General features: G+C 45.9%; 1 protein-coding gene across 3 annotated transcripts in view; it reads left to right on the top strand.

Annotated features, from left to right (window-relative positions):
- Nucleotides 1-24,472, top strand: part of LOC102809465 (UBX domain-containing protein 11-like) — a 30,274-nt gene that overhangs the window by 2,712 nt on the left and 3,090 nt on the right. For 2 of the 3 annotated variants that reach the window (XM_085505133.1, XM_085505132.1), the window contains exons 4-12: nt 1,537-1,631; nt 2,142-2,196; nt 2,584-2,666; nt 12,482-12,605; nt 16,400-16,620; nt 17,025-17,102; nt 17,382-17,544; nt 18,432-18,535; nt 18,627-18,844. In XM_085505133.1, the coding sequence (XP_085361259.1) occupies nt 1,537-1,631; nt 2,142-2,196; nt 2,584-2,666; nt 12,482-12,605; nt 16,400-16,620; nt 17,025-17,102; nt 17,382-17,544; nt 18,432-18,535; nt 18,627-18,844 (1,141 nt within the window). The remainder of the gene's footprint in view (nt 1-1,536; nt 1,632-2,141; nt 2,197-2,583; nt 2,667-12,481; nt 12,606-16,399; nt 16,621-17,024; nt 17,103-17,381; nt 17,545-18,431; nt 18,536-18,626; nt 18,845-24,472) is intronic. The other variant, XM_085505134.1, reaches the window with a different exon arrangement.

Raw genomic sequence — 24,472 nt, 5'->3', positions numbered from 1 at the left:
TACGGCACCTAATCGCCTAGCTTCACGCCACTACACGTCTTCCCCTCGGCCACCGGGCATCCCCAAAAAAGGATGCTTAATAACCGAGCTTATTACGTGCAGAGAACGTGAAACCCGTCCACGCGATACGCGCCACACAGCATGGCCAGAATGCGGCAAAGGCCTTCAGATCTGGCTGTAGTAGGATGGTGAAAGTAATGGTACAGCATTTTAACAGTGAATAAGTACTGAGAAATAATTTCTAAACTCATAGTTGCTGTCGACATAGGAAGTAAAGTAAGCAAATAACACCGAATAAACGGCAAGGTAAAGACTATGTCTAATTATAGTAAATACATACTGCGTGCGTGACTCGAACCGGCGCTCGCGTACGGCACCTAATCGCCTAGCTTCACGCCACTACACGTCTTCCCCTCGGCCACCGTAATAAGCTCGGTTATTAAGCATCCTTTTTTGGGGATGCCCGGTGGCCGAGGGGAAGACGTGTAGTGGCGTGAAGCTAGGCGATTAGGTGCCGTACGCGAGCGCCGGTTCGAGTCACGCACGCAGTACGTATTTACTATAATTAGACATAGTCTTTACCTTGCCGTTTATTCGGTGTTATTTGCTTACTTTACTTCCTATGTCGACAGCAACTATGAGTTTAGAAATTATTTCTCAGTACTTATTCACTGTTAAAATGCTGTACCATTACTTTCACCATCCTACTACAGCCAGATCTGAAGGCCTTTGCCGCATTCTGGCCATGCTGTGTGGCGCGTATCGCGTGGACAGGTTTCACGTTCTCTGCACGTAATAAGCTCGGTTATTAAGCATCCTTTTTTGGGGATGCCCGGTGGCCGAGGGGAAGACGTGTAGTGGCGTGAAGCTAGGCGATTAGGTGCCGTACGCGAGCGCCGGTTCGAGTCACGCACGCAGTACGTATTTACTATAATTAGACATAGTCTTTACCTTGCCGTTTATTCGGTGTTATTTGCTTACTTTACTTCCTATGTCGACAGCAACTATGAGTTTAGAAATTATTTCTCAGTACTTATTCACTGTTAAAATGCTGTACCATTACTTTCACCATCCTACTACAGCCAGATCTGAAGGCCTTTGCCGCATTCTGGCCATGCTGTGTGGCGCGTATCGCGTGGACGGGTTTCACGTTCTCTGCACGTAATAAGCTCGGTTATTAAGCATCCTTTTTTGGGGATGCCGGGTGGCCGAGGGGAAGACGTGTAGTGGCGTGAAGCTAGGCGATTAGGTGCCGTACGCGAGCGCCGGTTCGAGTCACGCACGCAGTACGTATTTACTATAATTAGACATAGTCTTTACCTTGCCGTTTATTCGGTGTTATTTGCTTACTTTTCCAATTATTTAAGTACACCTGTATTGCCAATATATTTTCACATTATTCAATTTGTATCAGTTTCATGTAAAGTTTTACTGTCACTGCTTTGCGAATCACAAAATTGTAAAACTACAGAAAATATATCCTAAATACAAATAAATAACTTGCTGAATCTTAAAATTCTATTATTTTATTTACAGCCCCTGGTGATTTTGAATTAATGACAAGTATGATGAACAAAATTGCACTTTTAGAAAAAAAGATATTATACTATAGTAAAGAAATCATGGACAAGGTAAGTTACATTTGTACAGTAACTGAATAGACCACAATTGACTAGACAGTATCTGTGTGATTTCAACTGATTGAATTTCTAACATATACAAAGTACATGTATGTACGGTAATCTACACACTACAATTATAAACTGTAAATTTGTAATTTTTGACATGTCAAGTAACATGTGTTTAAATACAATAGCTATGGTATTTGCAAGATGTCTGTATCAGCAATGTCTTGCCAATAGCGGAGTATCACCGAGCATTTCCATGGATTTTAAGTCACTGAATCTCACATGAGAATCTTTGTTTGACTATGGAGCATTTTCCCCTAAATTTAGTCTGAGATACTACCTGTATAGCTTTTATGTTCCACCCTTGTGAATCTATATAATGACCACTTTACTATTTTACCACTATGCAAATTTAACATTGCAGACGTCTTAGATCAGTTGTGCTTTCTTACCGCCAATACAATTTTTTTGGGGGAATGCAATGTTTGAATGTTATTTCAATGTTTATTTTAGGACAAAAAGATACAAATTTTGGAGGAAAAAGTTCAGCTTCTACAGAAATACCGAGGTATGTAGCTACATATATGTACAAGTAGCATAGACTACCAACTTTTGCCCCAGGAAAATCATTTTCCAAGATTAGTAGTCCAACCAAGTGGGTGTCCTACGTAAATTACAATGGGATAATATTTAATGTCGCTCTTGCTTACATACTTTTAATGTGATGTGCCTAGCCGATGTTGCCATGGGAACACCAGCTTTCAAAACTAGTAACCAAGCAGATTTTAAAATAATTCTGATCCCTATAGTGAGTAGAAGATATACATGTATCATGAGTCTTTGCCTTAAAGCCATGTGATAACTTCCCATATTTATTTTTGAAATACCCGGTACATAAGATTCATTTCCCTATTCTTTTCATTGAGAATTTGATAACAACCTTCTTTATGTATAGGTACTCCTACAGATGAATCAATACATGTACAAGAATTAGAAAAGAAATGTCTCAGTCTTCAGAATCAAGTACAAGACATGGAGGTAAAGTACATTGCCATGCATTGTCCATACTTTCGGGGGCGGGGATACATCACAGAACGTTCTATGACGCGCATCACTGTAGAGCATTTTCCCCTAAATTTAGTCTGAGATACTACCTGTATAGCTTTTATGTTCCACCCTTGTGAATATGTTCATATGTATTTCTATGGGCTCTTCAAGAGCTGCTGTGAAATGCCACTCATAGAGCCGGTGAAAACAGCTCCAGTCGAGCAAACAGCACAAACTCAACTTTGAAGTAATCCTGAACAACCAAATTTATATATGTTACACATGTAGGAGTAATCTAGTTACACTGTTCAGGGGGAGTCTCAACACCTATCACAAAGAACTGAGAACTGTGGCCATGTGGTGGTAGCCAGGCAGTGAAAATGCCCTGATGTTCGCCCCAAGAATGTGGAAGTAATCTCTATATCAGTCTGGCCAATTAGGAGTTCTGGATGGTGCACTCAGATTATATATTTGTCATCAAGTGGTGTTGTGGAGTTACCCATTCTTGTATACATATAACCAGTGTATACTGAGGAAATAATTCACTACGTTCAATTACCCACCATAGACTCCGGTCAGTCAAAATGACTATTTTGAACTGTAGGCATTAATCAGCGATTCTGCCGGTGACGGAGAGATAGAATCCAGGTCAGGGGAAGCCCCCTGACCTCAAGATTCTTTTACCCCTTACGTCACGAACCCACGTGACCGAGGCCATGTGGCAGCGCCACAGGTAGCCGTCCATCACTCTTCAATTCTCTCCGCCTCGTCGGGGAATGATTCTGAGCGGCTCTGCCTGGCTCTGTTGCCTTTTCCTGTCTGGGTTTCTAGCGTGGGTCATTGCCGCAGCCGCGGCATCCGACATTCTAGCTGGTAGGATAAGTTTTTCTTGTCTTTTTACCCTCGTGTCGTTTTCCCCTTTGTGTGTTATGCTTTTCCACAACAAAGAAATCAAACCCGGGCGCCACTACGTAATCACATGTTGATTTCATGGCGGCACCTTTTACATCTGTAATTCGTTTTCCCTCATGCTTGTCGTCTTTTATTTTTAATGTATTTAGAAATGGACAGATGCACTGGCAACGCCAGAGGCTCACCGCCGGTATTGTCTCCTCAGTTTATGAGGCGGATTTGTACTCAGTGTACGCAGCAATTGCAGGAATGGAACCCGCATTCAAAGAGTTATCGTTGTTTCATGTACGTTCGGGGTTCAGGTGTCTGCCCAGAGAATATGTGTAATCGCTGGGGTTCGGAAGCCTGGGAATCGTTCCAGCAGCATGTCAAAATGGCCGAGACTGACCGCGTCGCTCGTTCGCGAAAAGGTCGCGCGGCAAGTGCTACCGGCATGGGTATGAGTGAGTTGTGCGTTGGCATGAATGACAAGTCCTCGCGCTCGGTCACCGGTTCTCATACCGGGATACCAAGCAAAGGGCCCGATAGTGGGGGTGCCGATTTTTTTCGGTCTCCCCCCGCTGATCGGAGGGCATCTACACAATCTGTTTTTTCAGGCAGTGGGTTTCCCAACCTTACCGGCAACAGCGAGGTTGTGCCCCTGGAGGTCTTTCCTCCTATGGGGCCTGCGCTGGGTCCCGTTGTGGACCCATCCTCGCACGGCGCCGGTTTTGCCGCTGAAATGAGGGCATTGGTCGAGGGACTGTCAGGGCAAATTGCGTCCCTGGCAGGCAGAGTAGATCACCTGCAGGCGGAGCGAGCTGTCTCCACTGCGGCCTCTCAGCCGGCAAGTAGGAAGAAACACAGAAAGCACTGTTCGCATTCTAGACACGTCTCTTCCGGGGAACCCCCCGTTCCCAGCCGTGACCCCCCCCCCCCCCGCTGATTCGGGGGAGGCCGAGGCTCAGGCTAGTGGCAGCAGGTCTCCTCGGGAACCTCAGACACGTAACACCAATGGGGATGCTGGTAGCCAGGACTCCGTTTTCGGGGCAGGGCGTTCGTGTCAGGACATACATTGTACCTCCCCCCCGCTTTCAACCAGCCAGGGTTCGCCGCGCGGTACCGGACTGGTTAATTTACCCTCAAGTCCGAGTTCCGCTGTGGGTTTCGACTCCCTTCTCGCCGACCCACAGGCGTTCCCAGAGGGAACCGACCCTGTCATGAGACGCACTCTTGAACACGCTCTCGCCCACATATTTAGGCTGAGGGGTGGCAGTTCACTCGCGTCGGATCCAGTGGGTACTTCGGGCGGTCCCTCAGAGTCCACATTGCGTAATGACTCGGTGAGCCACGCCGTTGGGGTGATGCGGAATATTATCAGTCCAGGTGACGCTATGTATATTCCCCCACCCTCGATCCTAAAGCAGCCGCTTACGGTCGCTTCTACGCTGATGGGATCACAGGCGCCGGGATCCAGATCGACCCCATCCGCACGTCTCCCCTGGTCCAGCCGAGCGCTGAGCGTGGGGGACGGCGCGCAGACGGGGATTCGGACCCCAATTCGTGGGACGAAACCAGAAATCCCCGACCGGACCCCAAGGCTCCTTCCCCGGACCCCGGTACCACAAACTTCTGTTTTGCCAACCGGGTGAAGGGGGATGGCCGCGTTCCATGGTCATTCTCATCGACCCATTCTGAGACTATCCAACATGCCCTGAGAGCGGAGTTGCGACCCATCAATTTCCTTGAATTTGTGGGCGCCACACTGGAGCGCATTCTTGTGCGCGCCCAGGACTCTGAGACCTCAGACGCAGAACGCACTTGCCTCCTAGAGCAGGCGACACAGTTAATGGTAGGCCATCGTACGGCTATGTGCGATATCCTCCAGTGTCATATGGCTCTCTTGGCCGGGGCTACTACTGTGCAGCGAGACGCGGTTTTAGACGCGTGTGTTTTCGCCGGCGAACTGAGTCAGGGGGTACGCCACCGCCTCAGTTATGCAGATTGGAGATCCTCCACCCTCTTTGATGGAGAGATGGCGGGGGCAGTCGCAGAGCTTCGGGGTGTAACAAACCAAATGGTTAAAGTCGAATCCGCTAGCCAGTTGGCCGCTGCCAAGGGTAAACGGAGGGCGCCCCAAGCACAGAAAGCACAACGCCCTAGCTCCGCTAAACAGAGTCAGCCAGGAGGCAAGCGCTCGTACCCATCCGCGGGAGGGAAGGGTAGCGGCGCGCCCCCAGGAAAGAGAGGTCCAGGTGGTGGCTCCTCCTCCTCCTCGGGTGGTCATCATCCCCGGCAACGGGGTAAGCATGTTTGACGCTTACCTCTGCGACGGGGGGGATGGGCCTGCGTTCGGCAAGAGATCAGGCTACAGCTTAGTAACCCCAGTGATCTACAGGGAGGCTCACCTCACGGTAGAGGAGAACCCCCCCCCCTCTTGCAACCGCCGAACCCATGGCCACAGATCCCTGTCGCACACAGATTGCGCCGGTGCATTCCGGCTTGGAGGCAGCGGGTAACCGATCCCTGGACGCTCCAGGTGGTCACACGTGGTTACAGAATACCACTGACATCTCCTCCGCCCCTGTCAGTGTCCCCCCCGTTGGGGGCACTGCCAGGGGACCCCCGCAAGGCGGAAGCAATCAGACAGGAAGTAGACAGTTTGCTAAGAAAGGGCGCCATACACAGAATAGTTCAGCCGGCACTAAGTCCGGGCTTCTACTCAAATGTATTCGTAGTACCAAAATCTACAGGCGGCTGGCGTCCGGTTCTGGACCTAAGCAGACTAAACCAGTATGTGCTTCTCGATCGGTTCCGCATGGAGACACCATCCAGTGTCCTACTCTCCATCCACCGGCTCGACTGGCTAGCCTCTTTAGACTTATGCGACGCTTACCTGCACATACCGATGCACCCAGCGAGTTGCCCTCTCCTTCGATTCGCCCATCTGGGCCAAGTATTCGAATTTCGGGTGCTCCCCTTCGGGTTATGCACAGCGCCCTATGTGTTCACCAGAGTGATGAATCAGGTAGTGCTGCTGCTCCACCAAATGTCGGTACACATCAATCCGTACCTAGACGACTGGTTGATACACAACCCAGACAAGGGGTTATTAGCCAGACATGTAAGGCTTACACAGGATTTACTTCACCAGTTGGGCTTTCTAGTAAATCACAAGAAGTCCCATCCCGACCCGACTCAACAGTTGGTGTTTCTGGGCATGGAGTTCGACACCGAAGTAGGCCTGGTTCGCCCATCTCAAGCGCGTTGCCTAGCGCTAAGCAACCTAGCAGAACGCCGACTTCAGGTAGCAGACTTCTTTGTCCACTTGTTTGACGAAGTGGGTCTGTCCTACGCAGCGATCGTTGGCTACAGGTCAGCCTTGTCCCCTGCCATAGAAAACTCTTTGGGGTCAAGTTTAGCCGATTGTCCCATTATTAGGAGACTGTTTACTGCTTTCCATAATCAGAGGCCCAGGGCCCGTTCAAGGGAACCGCCCGATTGGGACCTGTCGGTTGTTTTATCAGCCCTAAGCAGACCTCCCTTTGAGCCCCTGCTTTTCAGCACCACTCAAGTTTTTGACGTGGAAAACAGTCTTCCTACTGGCCCTCGCCTCAGGTAGGCGCCGGTCAGAGCTAGGCGCACTGTCCTTTGCGGACGGTTGTGCCGCCTTTATGGACGATCAAGTTGTACTAAAGACACGTATCGGGTTCCTCGCCAAGAACCAAATCCCAGGACACGATCCTCAACCGATCGTCATCCCCCGGCTGTCAAATATTGTCGGTCCGGAGGATCAGGAGGAATTGCTTCTCTGCCCGGTCCGAGCGCTGAGTTGCTACGAGAACCGTACCAGGTTTTCCAGACAGGGAACCAAACACATGTTTTTGTGTTACGGCCCTGGCAAACAGGATAAGCCGGCTTCCCCGACTTCCATCTCCAGGTGGATTACTGCGACTGTACTGGAGGTCTATAATACACTATCCTCCTCAACACAGACCTTGCAGAGACACCAAGTACGAGCACATGAGGTCCGTGCGATTGCTAACTCACTAGCGCTAGCGTCAGGCGCCCCCCTCGAACACATTTTGAGGGCAGGCTTCTGGAGAACGCAGAACGTCTTCATCAACTACTACCTAAGAGACACCCAATCTATTGAGCAGGGTCTCTTCAGGTTAGGCCCCGTCGTAACGGGTCAGGCTTTGTTTGCTGACCCAGCCCGTACGACCGCAGGGGCCCCTGCGCATAGGCGATAAGTCAGTCTCGGCATTTTTGCGGGCAGATTGTCTGTACCACTAGCACTCCCTGGAAGCTCCCAGGTTCCGCTTCTTTCGACCTACGCCCTCATGCGAACTGTTTCGGTCCTACTTCAAGCTTATCACCCCCGAATTCGGCTTGGGTCTAGCTTTCTCGGGCGCACCGAACCCTGTCACCACAGCAGCATTGGTTTCTTGCTTCGGGGACAGCACAGGCAAGGTAAGACACCACCCTTCTTGGATCTTAACTTAGGTCTTTTGAGTTTGTTTTCATCCCGGACTGGGGAGAGACTTTCATCATTCCTTTTTTTTCTGTTGGCTCGGAAAAACCCGCCACCTATCGGTGTCTGACTCTGCCTACAGTTCAAAATAGTCATTTTGACTGACCGGAGTCTATGGTGGGTAATTGAACGTAGTGAATTTAGGCAAGGGTTCTCCGAACCCGCCTATTCACATAGTTCATACCCACCATAGACTCCGGGTCCCCCCCAACCTCCCCACTCTTTCCGTCGCGTTGGTCTAAGTCCTCGAGGCGGAGAGAAAGGAACCAGAGTGATGGACGGCTACCTGTGGCGCTGCCACATGGCCTCGGTTACGTGGGTTCGTGACGTAAGGGGTAAAAGAATCTTGAGGTCATGGGGCTTCCCCTGACCTGGATTCTATCTCTCCGTCACCGGCAGAATCGCTGATTAATGCCTACAGTTCAAAATAGTCATTTTGACTGACCGAAGTCTATGGTGGGTATGAACTATGTGAATAGGCGGGTTCGGAGAACCCTCGCCTAATTTTGGCATACTGTATAAACATAGGAGATTAGACAAATGTGCCAATACATGGGAGTGGGATTATAGTAACAGTTGAAATTGGTATGATACATGTAGCATTACATATTGCATGTGCAAATGGTTATTTTTTTTTTAGATCTGAAAAATGAGTGGCACCTGGCAGCTATTTTGATTTTTCACTGTGTTCATACCTAATCTCTGGATCTTGATTACTACCAATCTTTTACTTTCAAGCTTAATCTCAGTGACTTCAAAAGTTTTTAAAGATGTCATAGACATTTGAATTATTGAATTCTAGTTTCACACTGTGCACCACATTCCCACTACTTTACACTTTAGTTTTACACTTTCCCCCACTTTTCCACAATTTTGCACCTTAGAATAACACTTTGCACCACTTTTCCACGGCATTGCACTCTAGTTTCACACTTTGCACCACTTTCCCACTACTTTGCACCTTAGATCCACACTTTGCACCACTTTTCCACCACTTTGCACTCTAGTTTTACACTTTGCACCACTTTCGCAGTACTTTGCACTCTAGTATCACATTTTGCACCACTTTCCCACTACTTTGCACTATAATTCACTACGTTCAATTACCCACCATAGACTCTGGTCAGTCAAAATGACTATTTTGAACTGTGGGCATTAATCAGCGATTCTGCCAATGACGGAGAGATATAATCTAGGTCAGGGGAAGCCCCATGACCCCAAGATTCTTTTCCCTTACGTCACGAACCACGTGACCGAGGCCATATGGCGGCGCCATTACGGCTGGCTAATCACTCTGATTTTTCTCCGCCTCGTATGAAGATGAAATCTAGCGAGCTCTGCCTGGATCGCTTGCTTTTTCCTGTCCGGGTTTCTAGCTTGGGTTGTTGCCACTGGGCGGCATCTGACATTGTAGCTGGTAGGATAAGTTTTCCTTGTCATTTTTACCCTCGTGTTGTTTTCACCTTGTGTGTAGCATTTTTCACAACAAAGAAATAAAACCCGGGCGACGTAGCTTAATCACTTGTTGATTGCAATAAAAATCATTTAAAGTGAGTTGCGTGTTTGGCATGAGTGGAAAGTCCTCACGCTCGGCTACCGGTGCTTCGCGTACCGGGACTTGTGGAGGTACCGATATTTTTTATGTAACACTTTCCGCTGGACCAAATGCTACCTGGTCGGTGTGGTTTTGGGATCAGACCCTAAAGTGTGGGATGAGACCAAAATACCCCCAACCGGATCCCAAGGCTCCTTCCCCAGACCCTGGTATCACGAATTTTCGTTTGGCAAACTGGGTAAAGGGGGACAGCCGCGTTCCATGTGCATTCTCCCCAGCTCAATCTGAGATAATCCATCACGCCCTGAGGGCAGAGTTACTTGAGCGCATTATTTTGCGCGCACAGAGGCAGAACGCACCAGCCTCCTAGACCAGGCGACACATTTACTGGTGGGCCACCGCACATCTACGTGCGACATCCCCTAGTGTCACCTGGCTCTTTTGGCCGGCGCCACTACTGTGCAATGAGACGCGGCCTTAGAGGCATGTGTTTTCGCTGGCAAACTGAGTCAGGGGTTACGTCCCCACCTCAGTGACACAGAGTGGACATCTTCCACCCTCTTTGTTCAGGGAACAGTGGGTACAGTCTCGGAGCTTCGGAGTGCAATGAACCAGAGGGTTCAGATCAAATCCGCTAGCCAGTTGGCCCTGCTAAGGGCAAGCGGAGGGCACCCCAAGCACAGAAAACACATCACCCTAGGGTGTCGTCTGCTAGCCAGAGTCAGCCAGGAGGCAAGCGCTCATACCCGTCTACCAGAGGGAAGAGTAGCGGTGCGCCCCCAGGGAGGAAAGGGTCAGGTGGTGGCTCCTTACCCTCCTCGGGCGGTCGTCTACCCTGGCAGCAGGGGAAGCGTGCTGTCAAATTTTGTCGGCCCGGAGGGTCAGGAGGAATTGCTTCTCTGCTCGGTTCAGAGTTGCTACCAAACTGTACTAAGGATTCAGGATGGGGTGCCAGGCACATATCTTTGTGTTACGGCCCAGGCAGGCAGGATAGGACGGCCTTTCCAACTTCCATAACTAGGTGGTTTTACTGCTACTGTATTAGAGGTCTATAATACTTTAACTGCCTCGACACAGAGCTTGCAGAAACACCAAGTACGAGTGCATGAGGTCTGTGCGATTGCCAACTCACTAGTGCTAGCGTCAGGCGCCCTCCCTCGAGCACACACAGAAGGCAGGCTTCTGGAGAACGCAGAACGTCTTTATCAACTACCACCTAAGAGACACCGAATCCATTGAGGAGGGTCTCTTTAGGTTGGGTCCCGTCGTAGCGGGTCAGACTTGGTTTACTGACCCAGCCCGAACGACCACAAGGGTCCCTGCGCATAGGCGATAAGTCAGTCTCGGCATTTTATGTGGACAGATTTCTCTACCATCAGCACTACCTGGAAGCTCCCAGGTCCCACTTTGCGGCCTATGCCCTCATGCAGAACTGTTTCGGTCTTTACTTCGAAAGCTTACTACCCCCCGAATTGGGTTGGGTCTAGCTTTCTCGGGCACACCGAACCCTGTCACCGTAGCAGCATTTTGGCTTCTTGCTACGGGGACAGCACAGGCAAGGTAAGACACCACCCTTTTTGGGTCTTAACTAAGGTGTTGAGTGATTATTGTAGAGTGTTTCATCCCGGACTGGGAAAAGACTTTCATCATTTTTCTGTTTTGCTTGGAAAACCCGCCACCTATCGGTGTCTGCCTACAGTTCAAAATAGTTATTTTGAATGACCGGAGTCTATGGTGGGTGATTGAACGTAGTGAATTTAGGTAGAGGGTTCTCTGAACCCACTTATTCACATACTTCATACCCACCATAGACTCTGGGTCACCCCCAACCACCCCACTCTTTCCGTAGCGTTGGTCTAAGTCCTTGAGGTGGAGAGAAACTAACCAGAGTGATAAGCCAGCTGTAATGGCGCCGCCATATGGGCTCAGTCACATGGTTCGTGACGTAAGGGAGAAGAATCTTTGTGTCATGGGGCTTCCCCTGACCTAGATTCTATCTCTCCGTCATTGGCAGAATTGCTGATTAATGCCTACAGTTCAAAATAGTCATTTTGACTGACCGGAGTCTATGGTGGGTATGAACTATGTGAATAGGTGGGTTTGGAGAACCCTCTGCCTAAGTTTCACACTCAGCACCACTTTCCCACTACTTTCCACTCTAGTTTCACACTTTACACCACTTTTCCACTACTTTGCACCTTATATTCACACTTTGCACCACTTTCTCGTTACATTGCACTCTAGTTTCATACTTTGCACCACTTTCCCTCTACTTTACACTATAGTTTCACACTTTACACCACTGTTCCACTACTTTGCATTCTAGTTTCACACTTTGCACCACTTTCCGACCACTTTCCACCTTAGATTCACACCTTTTCCCCACCAGTTTGAACCTTAGATTCATACTTTACACCTTTTTCTCACTACTTTGTTCCGTAGATTCATACTTTGCAGCAGTTTTCCACTACTTTGCACATTTGATTCACACTTTTCACTACTTTGCAACTTTAGATTCACACTTTACCACTATTTTGCACTCTAGTTTTACACTTTGCACCACTACTTTGCACTCTAGTTTCAAACTTTACACCACTTTTTCACTACTTTGCACCTTAGATCAACACTGTGCACCACTTTTCTGCTACGTTGCATGTTAGATTCACACTTTGCACCACTTTTCAACTACTTTGCACATTTGATTCACATTTTGCACCACATTTCCACTACTTTGCTCTCTAATTTCACAAATTTCGCTTTCCCACTATTTTGCACTTTGTCATTTTAATATAATGATTTCATTTTTCTGATCTTTCTGTTCTATAGGAATTTCTTGCTGATTATGGTATGGTATGGGTAGGTAAATCTTCACCAAGAAATGAAATGTACGATGGAAGTGAATTTTTATCAGATGATGATGATGGTGAGGATGACGAAATGTGGAGACCTGGTAAGATTGTATTAAATATTATATCACTTACCATAACACAATAAACACAGGTATGTCAGTGTGATATATGTCAATGTGTTTACACAACACTCACCATAACACAATAAACACAGGTATGTCAGTGTGATATATGTCAATGTGTTTACACAACACTCTCCATAACACAATAAACACAGGTATGTCATTGTGATATATGTCAATGTGTTTACACAACACTCACCATAACACAATAAACACAGGTATGTCAGTGTGATATATGTCAATGTGTTTACACAACACTCACCATAACACAATAAACACAGGTATGTCAATGTGATATATCTCAATGTGTTTACACAACACTCACCATAACACAATAAACACAGGTATGTCAGTGTGATATATGTCAATGTGTTTACACAACACTCACCATAACACAATAAACACAGGTATGTCAGTGTGATATATCTCAATGTGTTTACACAACACTCACCATAACACAATAAACACAGGTATGTCAGTGTGATATATCTCAATGTGTTTACACAACACTCACCATAACACAATAAACACAGGTATGTCAGTGTGATATATCTCAATGTGTTTACACAACACTCTCCATAACACAATAAACACAGGTATGTCAGTGTGATATATCTCAATGTGTTTACACAACACTCACCATAACACAATAAACACAGGTATGTCAGTGTGATATATCTCAATGTGTTTACACAACACTCACCATAACACAAAAAACACAGGTATGTCAGTGTGATATATGTCAATGTGTTTACACAACACTCACCATAACACAATAAACACAGGTATGTCAGTGTGATATATGTCAATGTGTTTACACAACATTCACCATAACACAATAAACACAGGTATGTCAGTGTGATATATGTCAATGTGTTTACACAACACTCACTATAACACAATAAACACAGGTATGTCAGTGTGATATATGTCAATGTGTTTACACAACACTCACCATAACACAATAAACACAGGTATGTCAGTGTGATATATGTCAATGTGTTTACACAACACTCACCATAACACAATAAACACAGGTATGTCAATGTGATATATCTCAATGTGTTTACACAACACTCTCCATAACACAATGAACACAGGTATGTCAGTGTGATATATCTCAATGTGTTTACACAACACTCTCCATAACACAATAAACACAGGTATGTCAGTGTGATATATGTCAATGTGTTTACACAACACTCACCATAACACAATAAACACAGGTATGTCAGTGTGATATATGTCAATGTGTTTACACAACACTCACCATAACACAATAAACACAGGTTTGTCAGTGTGATATATGTCAATGTGTTTACACAACACTCACCATAACACAATAAACACAGGTATGTCAGTGTGATATATGTCAATGTGTTTACACTACACTCACCATAACACAATAAATACAGGTTTGTCAGTGTGATATATGTCAATGTGTTTACACAACACTCACCATAACACAATAAACACAGGTACGTCAGTGTGATATATGTCAATGTGTTTACACAACACTCACCATAACACAATAAACACAGGTATGTCAGTGTGATGTATGTCAATGTGTTTACACAACACTCACCATAACACAATAAACACAGGTATGTCAATGTGATATATCTCAATGTGTTTACACAACACTCTCCATAACACAATGAACACAGGTATGTCAGTGTGATATATCTCAATGTGTTTACACAACACTCTCCATAACACAATAAACACAGGTATGTCAGTGTGATATATGTCAATGTGTTTACACAACACTCACCATAACACAATAAACACAGGTATGTCAGTGTGATATATGTCAATGTGTGTACACAACACTCACCATAACACAATAAACACAGGTTTGTTAGTGTGATATATGTCAATGTGTTTACACAACACTCACCATAACACAATAAACACAGGTATGTCAGTGTGATATATGTCAATGTGTTTACACTACACTCACCATAACACAATAAATACAGGTATGTCAGTGTGATATATGTCAATGTGTTTACACAACACTCACCATAACACAATAAACACAGGTATGTCAGTGTGATATATGTCAATGTGTTTACACAACACTCACTATAACAAATAAACACAGGTATGTTAGTGTGATATATGTCAATGTGTTTACACAACACTCACCATAACACAATAAACACAGGTATGTCAGTGTGATATATGTCAATGTGTTTACACAACACTCACCATAACACAATAAACACAGGTATGTCAGTGTGATATATCTCAATGTGTTTACACAACACTCACCATAACACAATAAACACAGGTATGTCAGTGTGATATATGTCAATGTGTTTACACAACACTCACCATAACACAATAAACACAGGTATGTCAGTGTGATATATGTCAATGTGTTTACACAACACTCACCATAACACAATAAACACAGGTATGTCAGTGTGATATATGTCAATGTGTTTACACAACACTTACTATAACACAATAAACACAGGTATGTCAGTGTGATATATGTCAATGTGTTTACACAACACTTACTATAACACAATAAACACAGGTATGTCAGTGTGATATATGTCAATGTGTTTACACAACACTTACTATAACACAATAAACACAGGTATGTCAGTGTGATATATGTCAATGTGTTTACACTACACTCACCATAACACAATAAACACAGGTTTGTCAGTGTGATATATGTCAATGTGTTTACACAACACTCACCATAACACAATAAACACAGGTTTGTCAGTGTGATATATGTCAATGTGTTTACACAACACTCACCATAACACAATAAACACAGGTATGTCAGTGTGATATATGTCAATGTGTTTACACAACACTCACCATAACACAATAAACACAGGTATGTCAGTGTGATATATCTCAATGTGTTTACACAACACTCACCATAACACAATAAACACAGGTTTGTCATTGTGATATATGTCAATGTGTTTACACAACACTCACCATAACACAATAAACACAGGTTTGTCAGTGTCATATATGTCAATGTGTTTACACAACACTCACCATAACACAATAAACACAGGTATGTCAGTGTGATATATGTCAATGTGTTTACACAACACTCTCCATAACACAATAAACACAGGTATGTCAGTGTCATATATGTCAATGTGTTTACACAACACTCACCATAACACAATAAACACAGGTTTGTCAGTGTCATATATGTCAATGTGTTTACACAACACTCACCATAACACAATAAACACAGGTATGTCAGTGTGATATATGTCAATGTGTTTACACAACACTCACCATAACACAATAAACACAGGTATGTCAGTGTGATATATGTCAATGTGTTTACACAACACTCTCCATAACACAATAAACACAGGTTTGTCAGTGTCATATATGTCAATGTGTTTACACAACACTCACCATAACACAATAAACACAGGTTTGTCAGTGTCATATATGTCAATGTGTTTACACAACACTCACTATATACACTGCTTGCTTACATCTAAATTGTGTAGAGTAATCTAAATAAACATTTCTCTCATATTAGTGACATACTACAATGAATAAGTTGAAAATATTGATGGCAATGATTTTTACTTTAAAAATACTTACTTTTAAAAATTGTGTGTTTTTATGAAAACACAAGGTCAGCTGATAGCCTTTGGGTTTGTAGTTCATGAACACTTTGACTGTACTTTAACACTACACATGAACTATCATTCTTAATGAAAACACTAATTTATATGTTTTGTAATATACTATCACACATCTTGTTCTAGGAACTTCTGTCCCACCTCCAGCATTCCAGTTTGATTTTGATATATTTCTTCAAAATGTGAAAGATTTGAATGTACTGGCCGGTGAAGGAGTTCAAAAAATAGAAAAAACAATGGGTGGAGCTCGACTGCGACATCAAGAACCTATTCCATTAATATTATATGGTAATGGTATTGTCATGTTCAGTGGACCTTTCAGATCATATGATGAACCAGTAACACAGGTATAGGAGAATTGTTTCAGTTTGTTATCACTGTATATCAATAAACCTCTGTGTGGATTATTTGTGTATTCTCGGGGATGGACACCGGGCATTTTCACTGCCTAGCAACCATTAAGATAAATACAACGGTCGAAAACTTTCAGAGAACTGTACTTTATGATAGTTGTTGTGATTCTCCTGAACAGTGTAACATGATTACCCCTACATGTGCAATATATATATATTGGTTGTTAGGATTACTTCATTGTTGAGTTTGTGCTGTTTCCTCTACTTCAGCTGTTTTCATCAGCAATTTACAGCAGTTCATGCAAAGCACATAGAAATACAGTAATGTGAGTCTTAGCAATTTGGTACACTAGTTAATTGTTTTTTGTTAATCTGTATGTTTTGTTGTTTGTATACAGCATTGCATCAATGATATTATGGATGGTTATTTTCCGTCAGAATTACAAGACAGGTATCCTGATGGAGTACCAATTCAGGTCAGTCCCTTTCAACAATTAGCCAGTTTTTCCAAAACATGTAAGAGTTTATTCAAACAAGACATCAGTAGTCAAGACAGTTGTCAAACTAATGTGTGCAATAATTGACATGAAATAGTTGACGCAGACACTGCATCTGTAGACACATCAAACTGACAAGGATATGCATTGACTATTTGTTAATGGCCTAATCAGTTAATGTGATAGCTAGATCTGGCTAATTATCTTTTATGCTTCTTTGAAAAGTAAATTTTAATTTATATTGTTTTTTTTCATAAGGTAACAGATAGAAGAGATGTTTTTTTTGAGGATAAAAGAAGAATGGAACATTTTCCTGGTGTTGGTCAGATGCTTGGTGGCGATCATAAACCATCCATATTGGTGCCAAGCAGGCTACGCGAGTCTCAAGATAAACCAACACAAATTACCAGTCAATTACCAGGTAAGGTCATACATTTTGTAGTTCAAATATTACATATATTACAGACATTCTGAAAATTATTTGTACATTCATTCACAAAGATGGCTTGCAACTTTGAAAAAACACTTCAGCGTTTGCTTTGATTTGGACTTTGCGGTGTCACTTGACAGATGACATGTTATGTATGATTTGCGGTGTCACTTGACAGATGACATGTTACAGTTGTATGTATGATTTGCGGTGTCACTTGACAGATGACATGTTACAGTTGTATGTATGATTTGCGGTGTCACTTGACAGATGACATGTTATGTATGATTTGCGGTGTCACTTGACAGATGACATGTTATGTATGATTCACTACTTCATAGGATGATCAAATTTATGAATTGCAAATTTCAGTGAAAATTTATCTAGCATTCTTTTTTCCATCAAATTGTACAATCCTCATATTGTGAAAATTCTCAGCAAAAATTATTAAATGGTTTACAGAATATAGTCTAAGTACTGTAAAATACTTTATATTCACTAAAGGAATGATTCAGTGTAAATAAAATCCAGCGAATATACCTATTTTACATTCAACTCATCAAATATCAGTGAAAATAAATTTCATACAAAATACCCAAAATGTCTTTTCAGCGTGAAATTAATTCCAGCCAAAATAAAGTATTTTACAGTATATACATTGTTCAGTTATGATAACACAATAACAATTTGAAAAAGACTCAATTTTTCAAACCATTTCTGAATGCAGTTGTTTCCATTGGGTTTAATATACATTTGATATTTTTATAAAGATAACAAATTGGAAAACAGGGTATGAATCAGGTGGAAACATTCAATCCTTTCAGTCAAGTTAATGTACAGAAACATTTTAGATTATACAATGTCTATTGTACCTTCAGGTCCCCAGTTAACAGTGGAACAATTTTTGACAAAACTGCCATTATCTGTGGTGAAAAGTGGAAAAGTCATTGATGTGAGACATTCAGTAGGAGACACAATCAAGGTCAGTTTTCTATAGATTTATGGTTTCCCTCGACCTTAATCCAAGTTGTGGATGTGCAAATAATATTTATTCTGTATAATCTTGACTTTAGCAGGGTGAAAGAGGACAGGTTGAAACTACGGTTATTGAAACACAAGCATTAAAAGAAATGAAAGATAGAGTTGACATAGCACCATCCCAGAGACCAAAGTCATCAAAAGATGTGGCAACATTACGAATTAAAGGAGAATCCGGAGACAAAGTGTTTGTTTTGAAAATGAAATTTAATGATACGATTGGAGATGTCAGAAAATATGTGGACAAGCATAGGTGAGTATATTACTGTAGTAGTTTTTATATAATTAAAAATGAATGCAACTTACAACATTAAATTATTTTTTATGCAGACTATGGCACATGCACAAACAAATAATATATTGTTATATTCACTACGTTCAATTACCCACCATAGACTCTGGTCAGTCAAAATGACTATTTTGGAACTGTAGGCATTAATCAGCGATTCTGCCGATGATGGAGAGATAGAATCTAGGTCAGGGGAAGCCCCATGACCCCAAGATTCTTTTACCCCTTACGTCACGAACCCACGTGACCGAGGCCACATGGCAGCGCCATAGGCAGCCGCCAATCACTCTTCTTTCATCTCCGCCTCGTCGGGAATGATTCTGAGCGGCTCTGCCTGCTCTGTCTCTGTTGCTTTTTCCTGTCCAGGTTTCTAGCATGGGTTGTTGCCGCTGCACGGCATCCGACGTAGTTGGTAGGATAAGTTTTCCTTGTCATTTTTACCCTTGTGTCGTTTTCCCCTTTGTGTGTAGTATTTTTCACAACAAAGAGATTAAAACCCGGCGCCACTACGTAAGCCACTTGCTGGTTTCGCGGCGGCACCTGTTACAACTGTATTTCATTTTCCCTCATGCATGTCGTCTTTTATTTACAATGTATTTAGCAATATATAGATGTAATGACAGCACCAGGGCTCGCTGCCATTTTCTTTTCGATCTCCTCGTTTTTCGAGTCGACTGTGCATTGGTTATATTCAGAATTTACCAGCATAGAACCCGCATTCGAGATATTTTGTAGTAGCTGCGTGTGGGGTTCAGGGTTTTTGCGTGAAAGCGTGTTTTTTCACTGGAGTTCTGAGGCCTGAGATTTTCTTTCAGAGCCATCAAAATCACTGAGACTGACCGCGTCACAGCAAGGTCGCGCGTCCAGTAAACAAATCGGTTATAAAGTGAGTTGCATGTTTTGCATGAGTGGAAAGCCCTCACACTCGGCTACCGGTGCTTCGTGTACCGGGACGTCGAGTAGGAGGCCCAATGGTGGAGGTACCGATATTTTTCTCGGTCTTCCCCATTGATCGGAGGGCATCCTCACAGTCTGTTTTTTCAGGCGGTGGTTTACCACATTTTACCAGCTGCAGCGAGGCTGTGCCCCTGGAGGCTTTCCTCCTATGGGGCCCATTGCGGGTCCCTTTGTGGAGATACCCCCACCCTTGATCCTAAGGTGCTTCAACACTTATGGGATCACGGGCACCGGGATCCAAAGCAACTCCATCGGCACATCTCTCCCTGTCCGTCCGAGTGGGGAGAGCATGCAAACGGTGTTGATGGGCGGCGTTGGTCAGCCGCGGAGGATGTAACGCTTAAGGCCCCCCGGATGGGAATAACATTAGGCAACACTTCCTGCTGGACCAAACGCTACTCGGTCGGTGTGGTTTCGGGATCAGACCCCATAGCGTGGGATGAGACTAAAACGCCCCCAACTGGATTCCAAGGCTCCTTCCCCAGATCCCGGTACCACGAATTTGGCAAACTGGGCAAAGGGGGACAGCCGCGTTCCCTGGGCGTCTTTGCCGATCGAAGATGACCCATCCAGCCCTGAGGGCAGAGTTGCTTGAGCACATTATTGTGCGTGCCCAGGACTCTGGAGACCTTGGAGGCAGAACGCACCAGCCTCCTAGACCAGGCGACATTTTTACTGGTGGGCCACCGCACATCTACATGCGACACCCCCTAGTGTCACCTGGCTCTCTTGGCCGGGGCCACTACTGTGCTACGAGACGTGGCCTTAGACTCACATGTTTTCGCCGACGGTACATCCCCACCTCAGTGACGCAGACTGGACATCCTCCACCCTCTTTGTTTAGGGAATGGTGGGTACAGTCTTGGAGCTTCAGAGTGCAACGAACCAGAGGGTTCAGATCGAATCCGCTAGCCAGTTAGCACTGCCAAGGGCAAGCGGAGGGCACCCCAAGCACAGAAAACACAACGCCCTAGGGCGTCGTCCGCTAGCCAGAGTCAGCCAGGAGGCAAGCGCTCATACCCTTCCATGGGAGGGAAGAGTAGTGGCGTGCCCCCAGGGGGGAAAGAGCCAGGTGGTGGCTCCTCACCCTCTCTGGGCGGACATCTACCCGGCAGCGGGGGAAGCATGTTTGAGGCTCACCTCTGCAACCGGGGGACATGCATGTGTTCGGCGAGTAGCCAAGTCACAACTTAGTGACTACTGCAGGCCTTGGGCAACTCACCTCATGGGGGAAGGGAGCACCTCGCAACTGTCGAACCCATGGCCACATATCCCTGTCGTACACAGATTGCGCCGGTGTAGTTTGGAGACAGCGGGTGACTGATCCCTGGACCATTCCAGGTGGTGACATCCTGTTACGGGATACCGCTGAAATCTACATTTTCCCCCCGTCAGTGTCTCCCCTGTTGGGCACTGCCAGGGGACTCAATCAGACAGGAAGTAGCAGTTTGCTGGGAAAAGGCGCCATACACAGGGTACGTCAGCCGGAACTAAGTCCGGACTTCTACCCAAATGTGTTCGTACATGTAGTACCAAATCTACAAGTGGCGGGCGTCCAGTTCTGGACCTAGGCAGACTGAATCAGTATGTGCTCCTCGATCGGTTCCACATGGAGACACCATTCAGGGTTCTCTTCTCCATCCACCGTTTCGACTGGCTAGCCCCACTAGACTTAAGCGGGGCCTACCTGCACATACCGATGCACCCAGCGAGTTGCCATCTCCTTCAAATTACCCAGCTGGGCCAAGTATTCGACTTTTGGGTGCCCCCGTTTGGGTTAGGCACAGCGCCCTACGTGTTCACCCGAGTGATGAAACAGGTAGGGCTGCTGTTTCACCAGATGTCGGTACACCTCAATCCGTACCCAGACTACTGGTTACTAACAACCCGGGCAAGGGGTTAATAGCCAAACACGTCAGGCTAACACAGGATTTACTTCACCAGTTGGGCTCTATGTAAATCGACAAGTCCAACCTCGACCCAACACGCAGTTGGTGTCCCTGGGCATGGAGTTTTGACACAGAGGTAAGCTTGGCTTATCAAGCGTGTTGCTTAGCGCTAAGCAGCCTAGCCGAATGCCTAGTCAGCCTTCCCTCAGTGTCCCTCCGAGAACTAATTCGGATCATCAGAATGATGACCTCAGTTCAAAGGGTCGTTCCCCAAGCTGCACTACGCAGCCGCCCGGTATAACGCTTGTTATAACGCCGAGCTCTCCTATGGGAACTAGATAGGCGGGTTTCGTTCTCGGACCAAGTGAAGGAAGCCCTGCCCTGGTGGTCGCCACTGGCCACTCACCGCAGCTATGACTCTGGTAACAGATGCCTCCCCCCAGGGTTGGGGAGCGCATCTATTGGTCCAACAAGCCCAAGGATATGGCCCCGCATTAGTTTCGGGACTACCATATCAACCGGCTCGAACTGAGAGCAGTGTACTTAGCACTACCATGCTTTCTACCCGTAGTTCAAGACCACAGAGTCCTGCTACGGACAGGCAACGCAGCGGTGGTCTCCTTCAAGAAGGAGGGGGGGTCGCCTTCCCCATCGTTGTCATTCCTAGTGGAGCAAATCCTCCTTTGGTGCCTGCAATACAATGTGGAGCTAACCGCACACCACCTTCCAGGGGTGAGGAACAGTCTGACGACGTCTTTTCAGAACGGCTCCGTCTCCAGAACACGGAGCGGCTGATACCCCAGTGGGTAGCCTCCAGGCTGTTTCGGCTGTGGGACGATCCAAGGTTGAACCGGTTTGCTGCACCCCAGAACGCCAAGCTCCCTTACGTGCGTAACACTCCTGCTGACTCCAGGAGCCTGGGCCAGGATCGCTTTGCTAACCCTGTGGACCCACTTAGTTGTGTACGCCTTTCCTTCCTTCCTGCTAGTTCACCGGGCACCGGAGAAAACTTCGACAGGCGCACACCCGCATATTATCATGGGTTGCACCCAAGTGGCCAAGCAAGGCCGAGTTTCCACTTCTGTTGGAAATGCTAGTCGAAACACCACCAGTGCTTCCGGACTTACCCGACCTGCCGTCCCAACCAGACGGCGCACTACCAGCGAGCCCAGCAGGTATCACTTACACGCATAGAGGCTCTCAGTAGACCCACACATCCGAAAGCCTTATCTGAGCGGGCTGCCAACATCCTGGCCAGGGCGAACAGGGATTCCACCAACGTGGCCTACATTTCTAGGCTGCGAGCATACACTGATTGGTGTAGCGGAAGGGAAATTGATCCTTACCATCCCTCTATTGGCCAGGTAGCAGGCTCCTTCGTCTACCTGTTTGACGAAGTGGGTTTGGCCTACGCAGCGATTGTTGGCTACAGGTCGGTCTTGTCCCCCACCACTCAAAACGTACGGGAACAAGACTAGCCAATTGTCCTATTATTAGGAGACTACTGCTTTCCGGACGCCAAGTCCCCATACAAGGGAGCCGCCCAACTGGGACTCATTGTCTGCTCTAAGCAGACCGCCCTTTGAGCCTCTCCAATCAGCACCACTTAATTTTTGACGTCTTCCTACTGGCCCTCGCCTCAGGTAGGGGTTGGCCAGAGCTGGGGGCATTGTCCTTCTTGGATGATGTACCGATGTTATGAACAGCAAGTTGTGCTAAAGACACGAATCAGGTTTCTCGCCTAGAACCAAATCCCAGGACACGATCCTCACCCGATCATCATCCCCGGCTGTCAAATTTTGTCTGCCCGGAGGGTTAGGAGGAATTGCTTCTCTACCTGGTTCGAGCACGGAGTTGCCACCAAACTGTACTAAGGATTTGGAACGGGTGCCAGGCACATATCTTTGTGTTATGGCCCAGGCCGGCCTCCCCAACTTCCATAACCAGGTGGTTTTACTGCGACTGTATTAGAGGTCTATAATACTTTAAATTCCTCGACACAGAGCTTGCAGAGACACCAAGTACGAGCGCATGAGGTCTGTGCGATTGCTAACTCGCTAGTGCTAGCGTCAGGCGCCCCCCTTGAGCACACATGGAGTGCAGGCTTCTGGAGAACGCAGAACGTCTATATCAACTACCACCTAAGAGACACCGAATCCATTGAAAAGGATCTGGTCTCTCTAGGTTGGGTCCCGTCGTAGCGGGTCAGTCTTGGTTTGCTGACCCAGCCCGAACAACCGCTAGGGTCCCTGCTCATAGGCATTAGGTCAGTCCGTCATTTTATGCGGACAGATTTCTCTACCATCAGCACTCCCCTGGAAGCTCCCAGGTCCCGCTTTGCGGCCTATGCCCTCATGCAGAACTGTTTCGGTCTTTATTTCGAAAGCTTACTACCCCCCAGAATTGGGTTGGGGTCTAGCTTTCTTGGGCGCACCGAACCCTGTCACCGTAGCAGCATTTTGGCTTCTTGCTCCGGGTACAGCACAGGCAAGGTAAGACACCACCCTTTTTTGGGTCTTAACTAGGGTGTTGAGTTTGTTTTCATCCCGGACTGGGAAAAGACTTTCATCATTTTTTCTGTTTGCTCGGAAAAACGGCCACCTATCGGCGTCTGACTCTGCCTACAGTTCAAAATAGTTATTTTGACTGACCAGAGTCTATGGTGGGTAATCGAACGTAGTGAATTTAGGCGAGAGTTCTCCGAACCCGCCTATTCACATAGTTCATACCCACCATAGACTCCGGG

This window comes from Saccoglossus kowalevskii, chromosome 11 (assembly GCF_978046115.1).
Source record: "Saccoglossus kowalevskii chromosome 11, keSacKowa6.1, whole genome shotgun sequence".
Taxonomy (NCBI): domain Eukaryota; kingdom Metazoa; phylum Hemichordata; class Enteropneusta; family Harrimaniidae; genus Saccoglossus; species Saccoglossus kowalevskii.
Note: the sequence above shows the minus strand (reverse complement) of the source record. Positions and strands in the feature narration are given on the sequence as shown.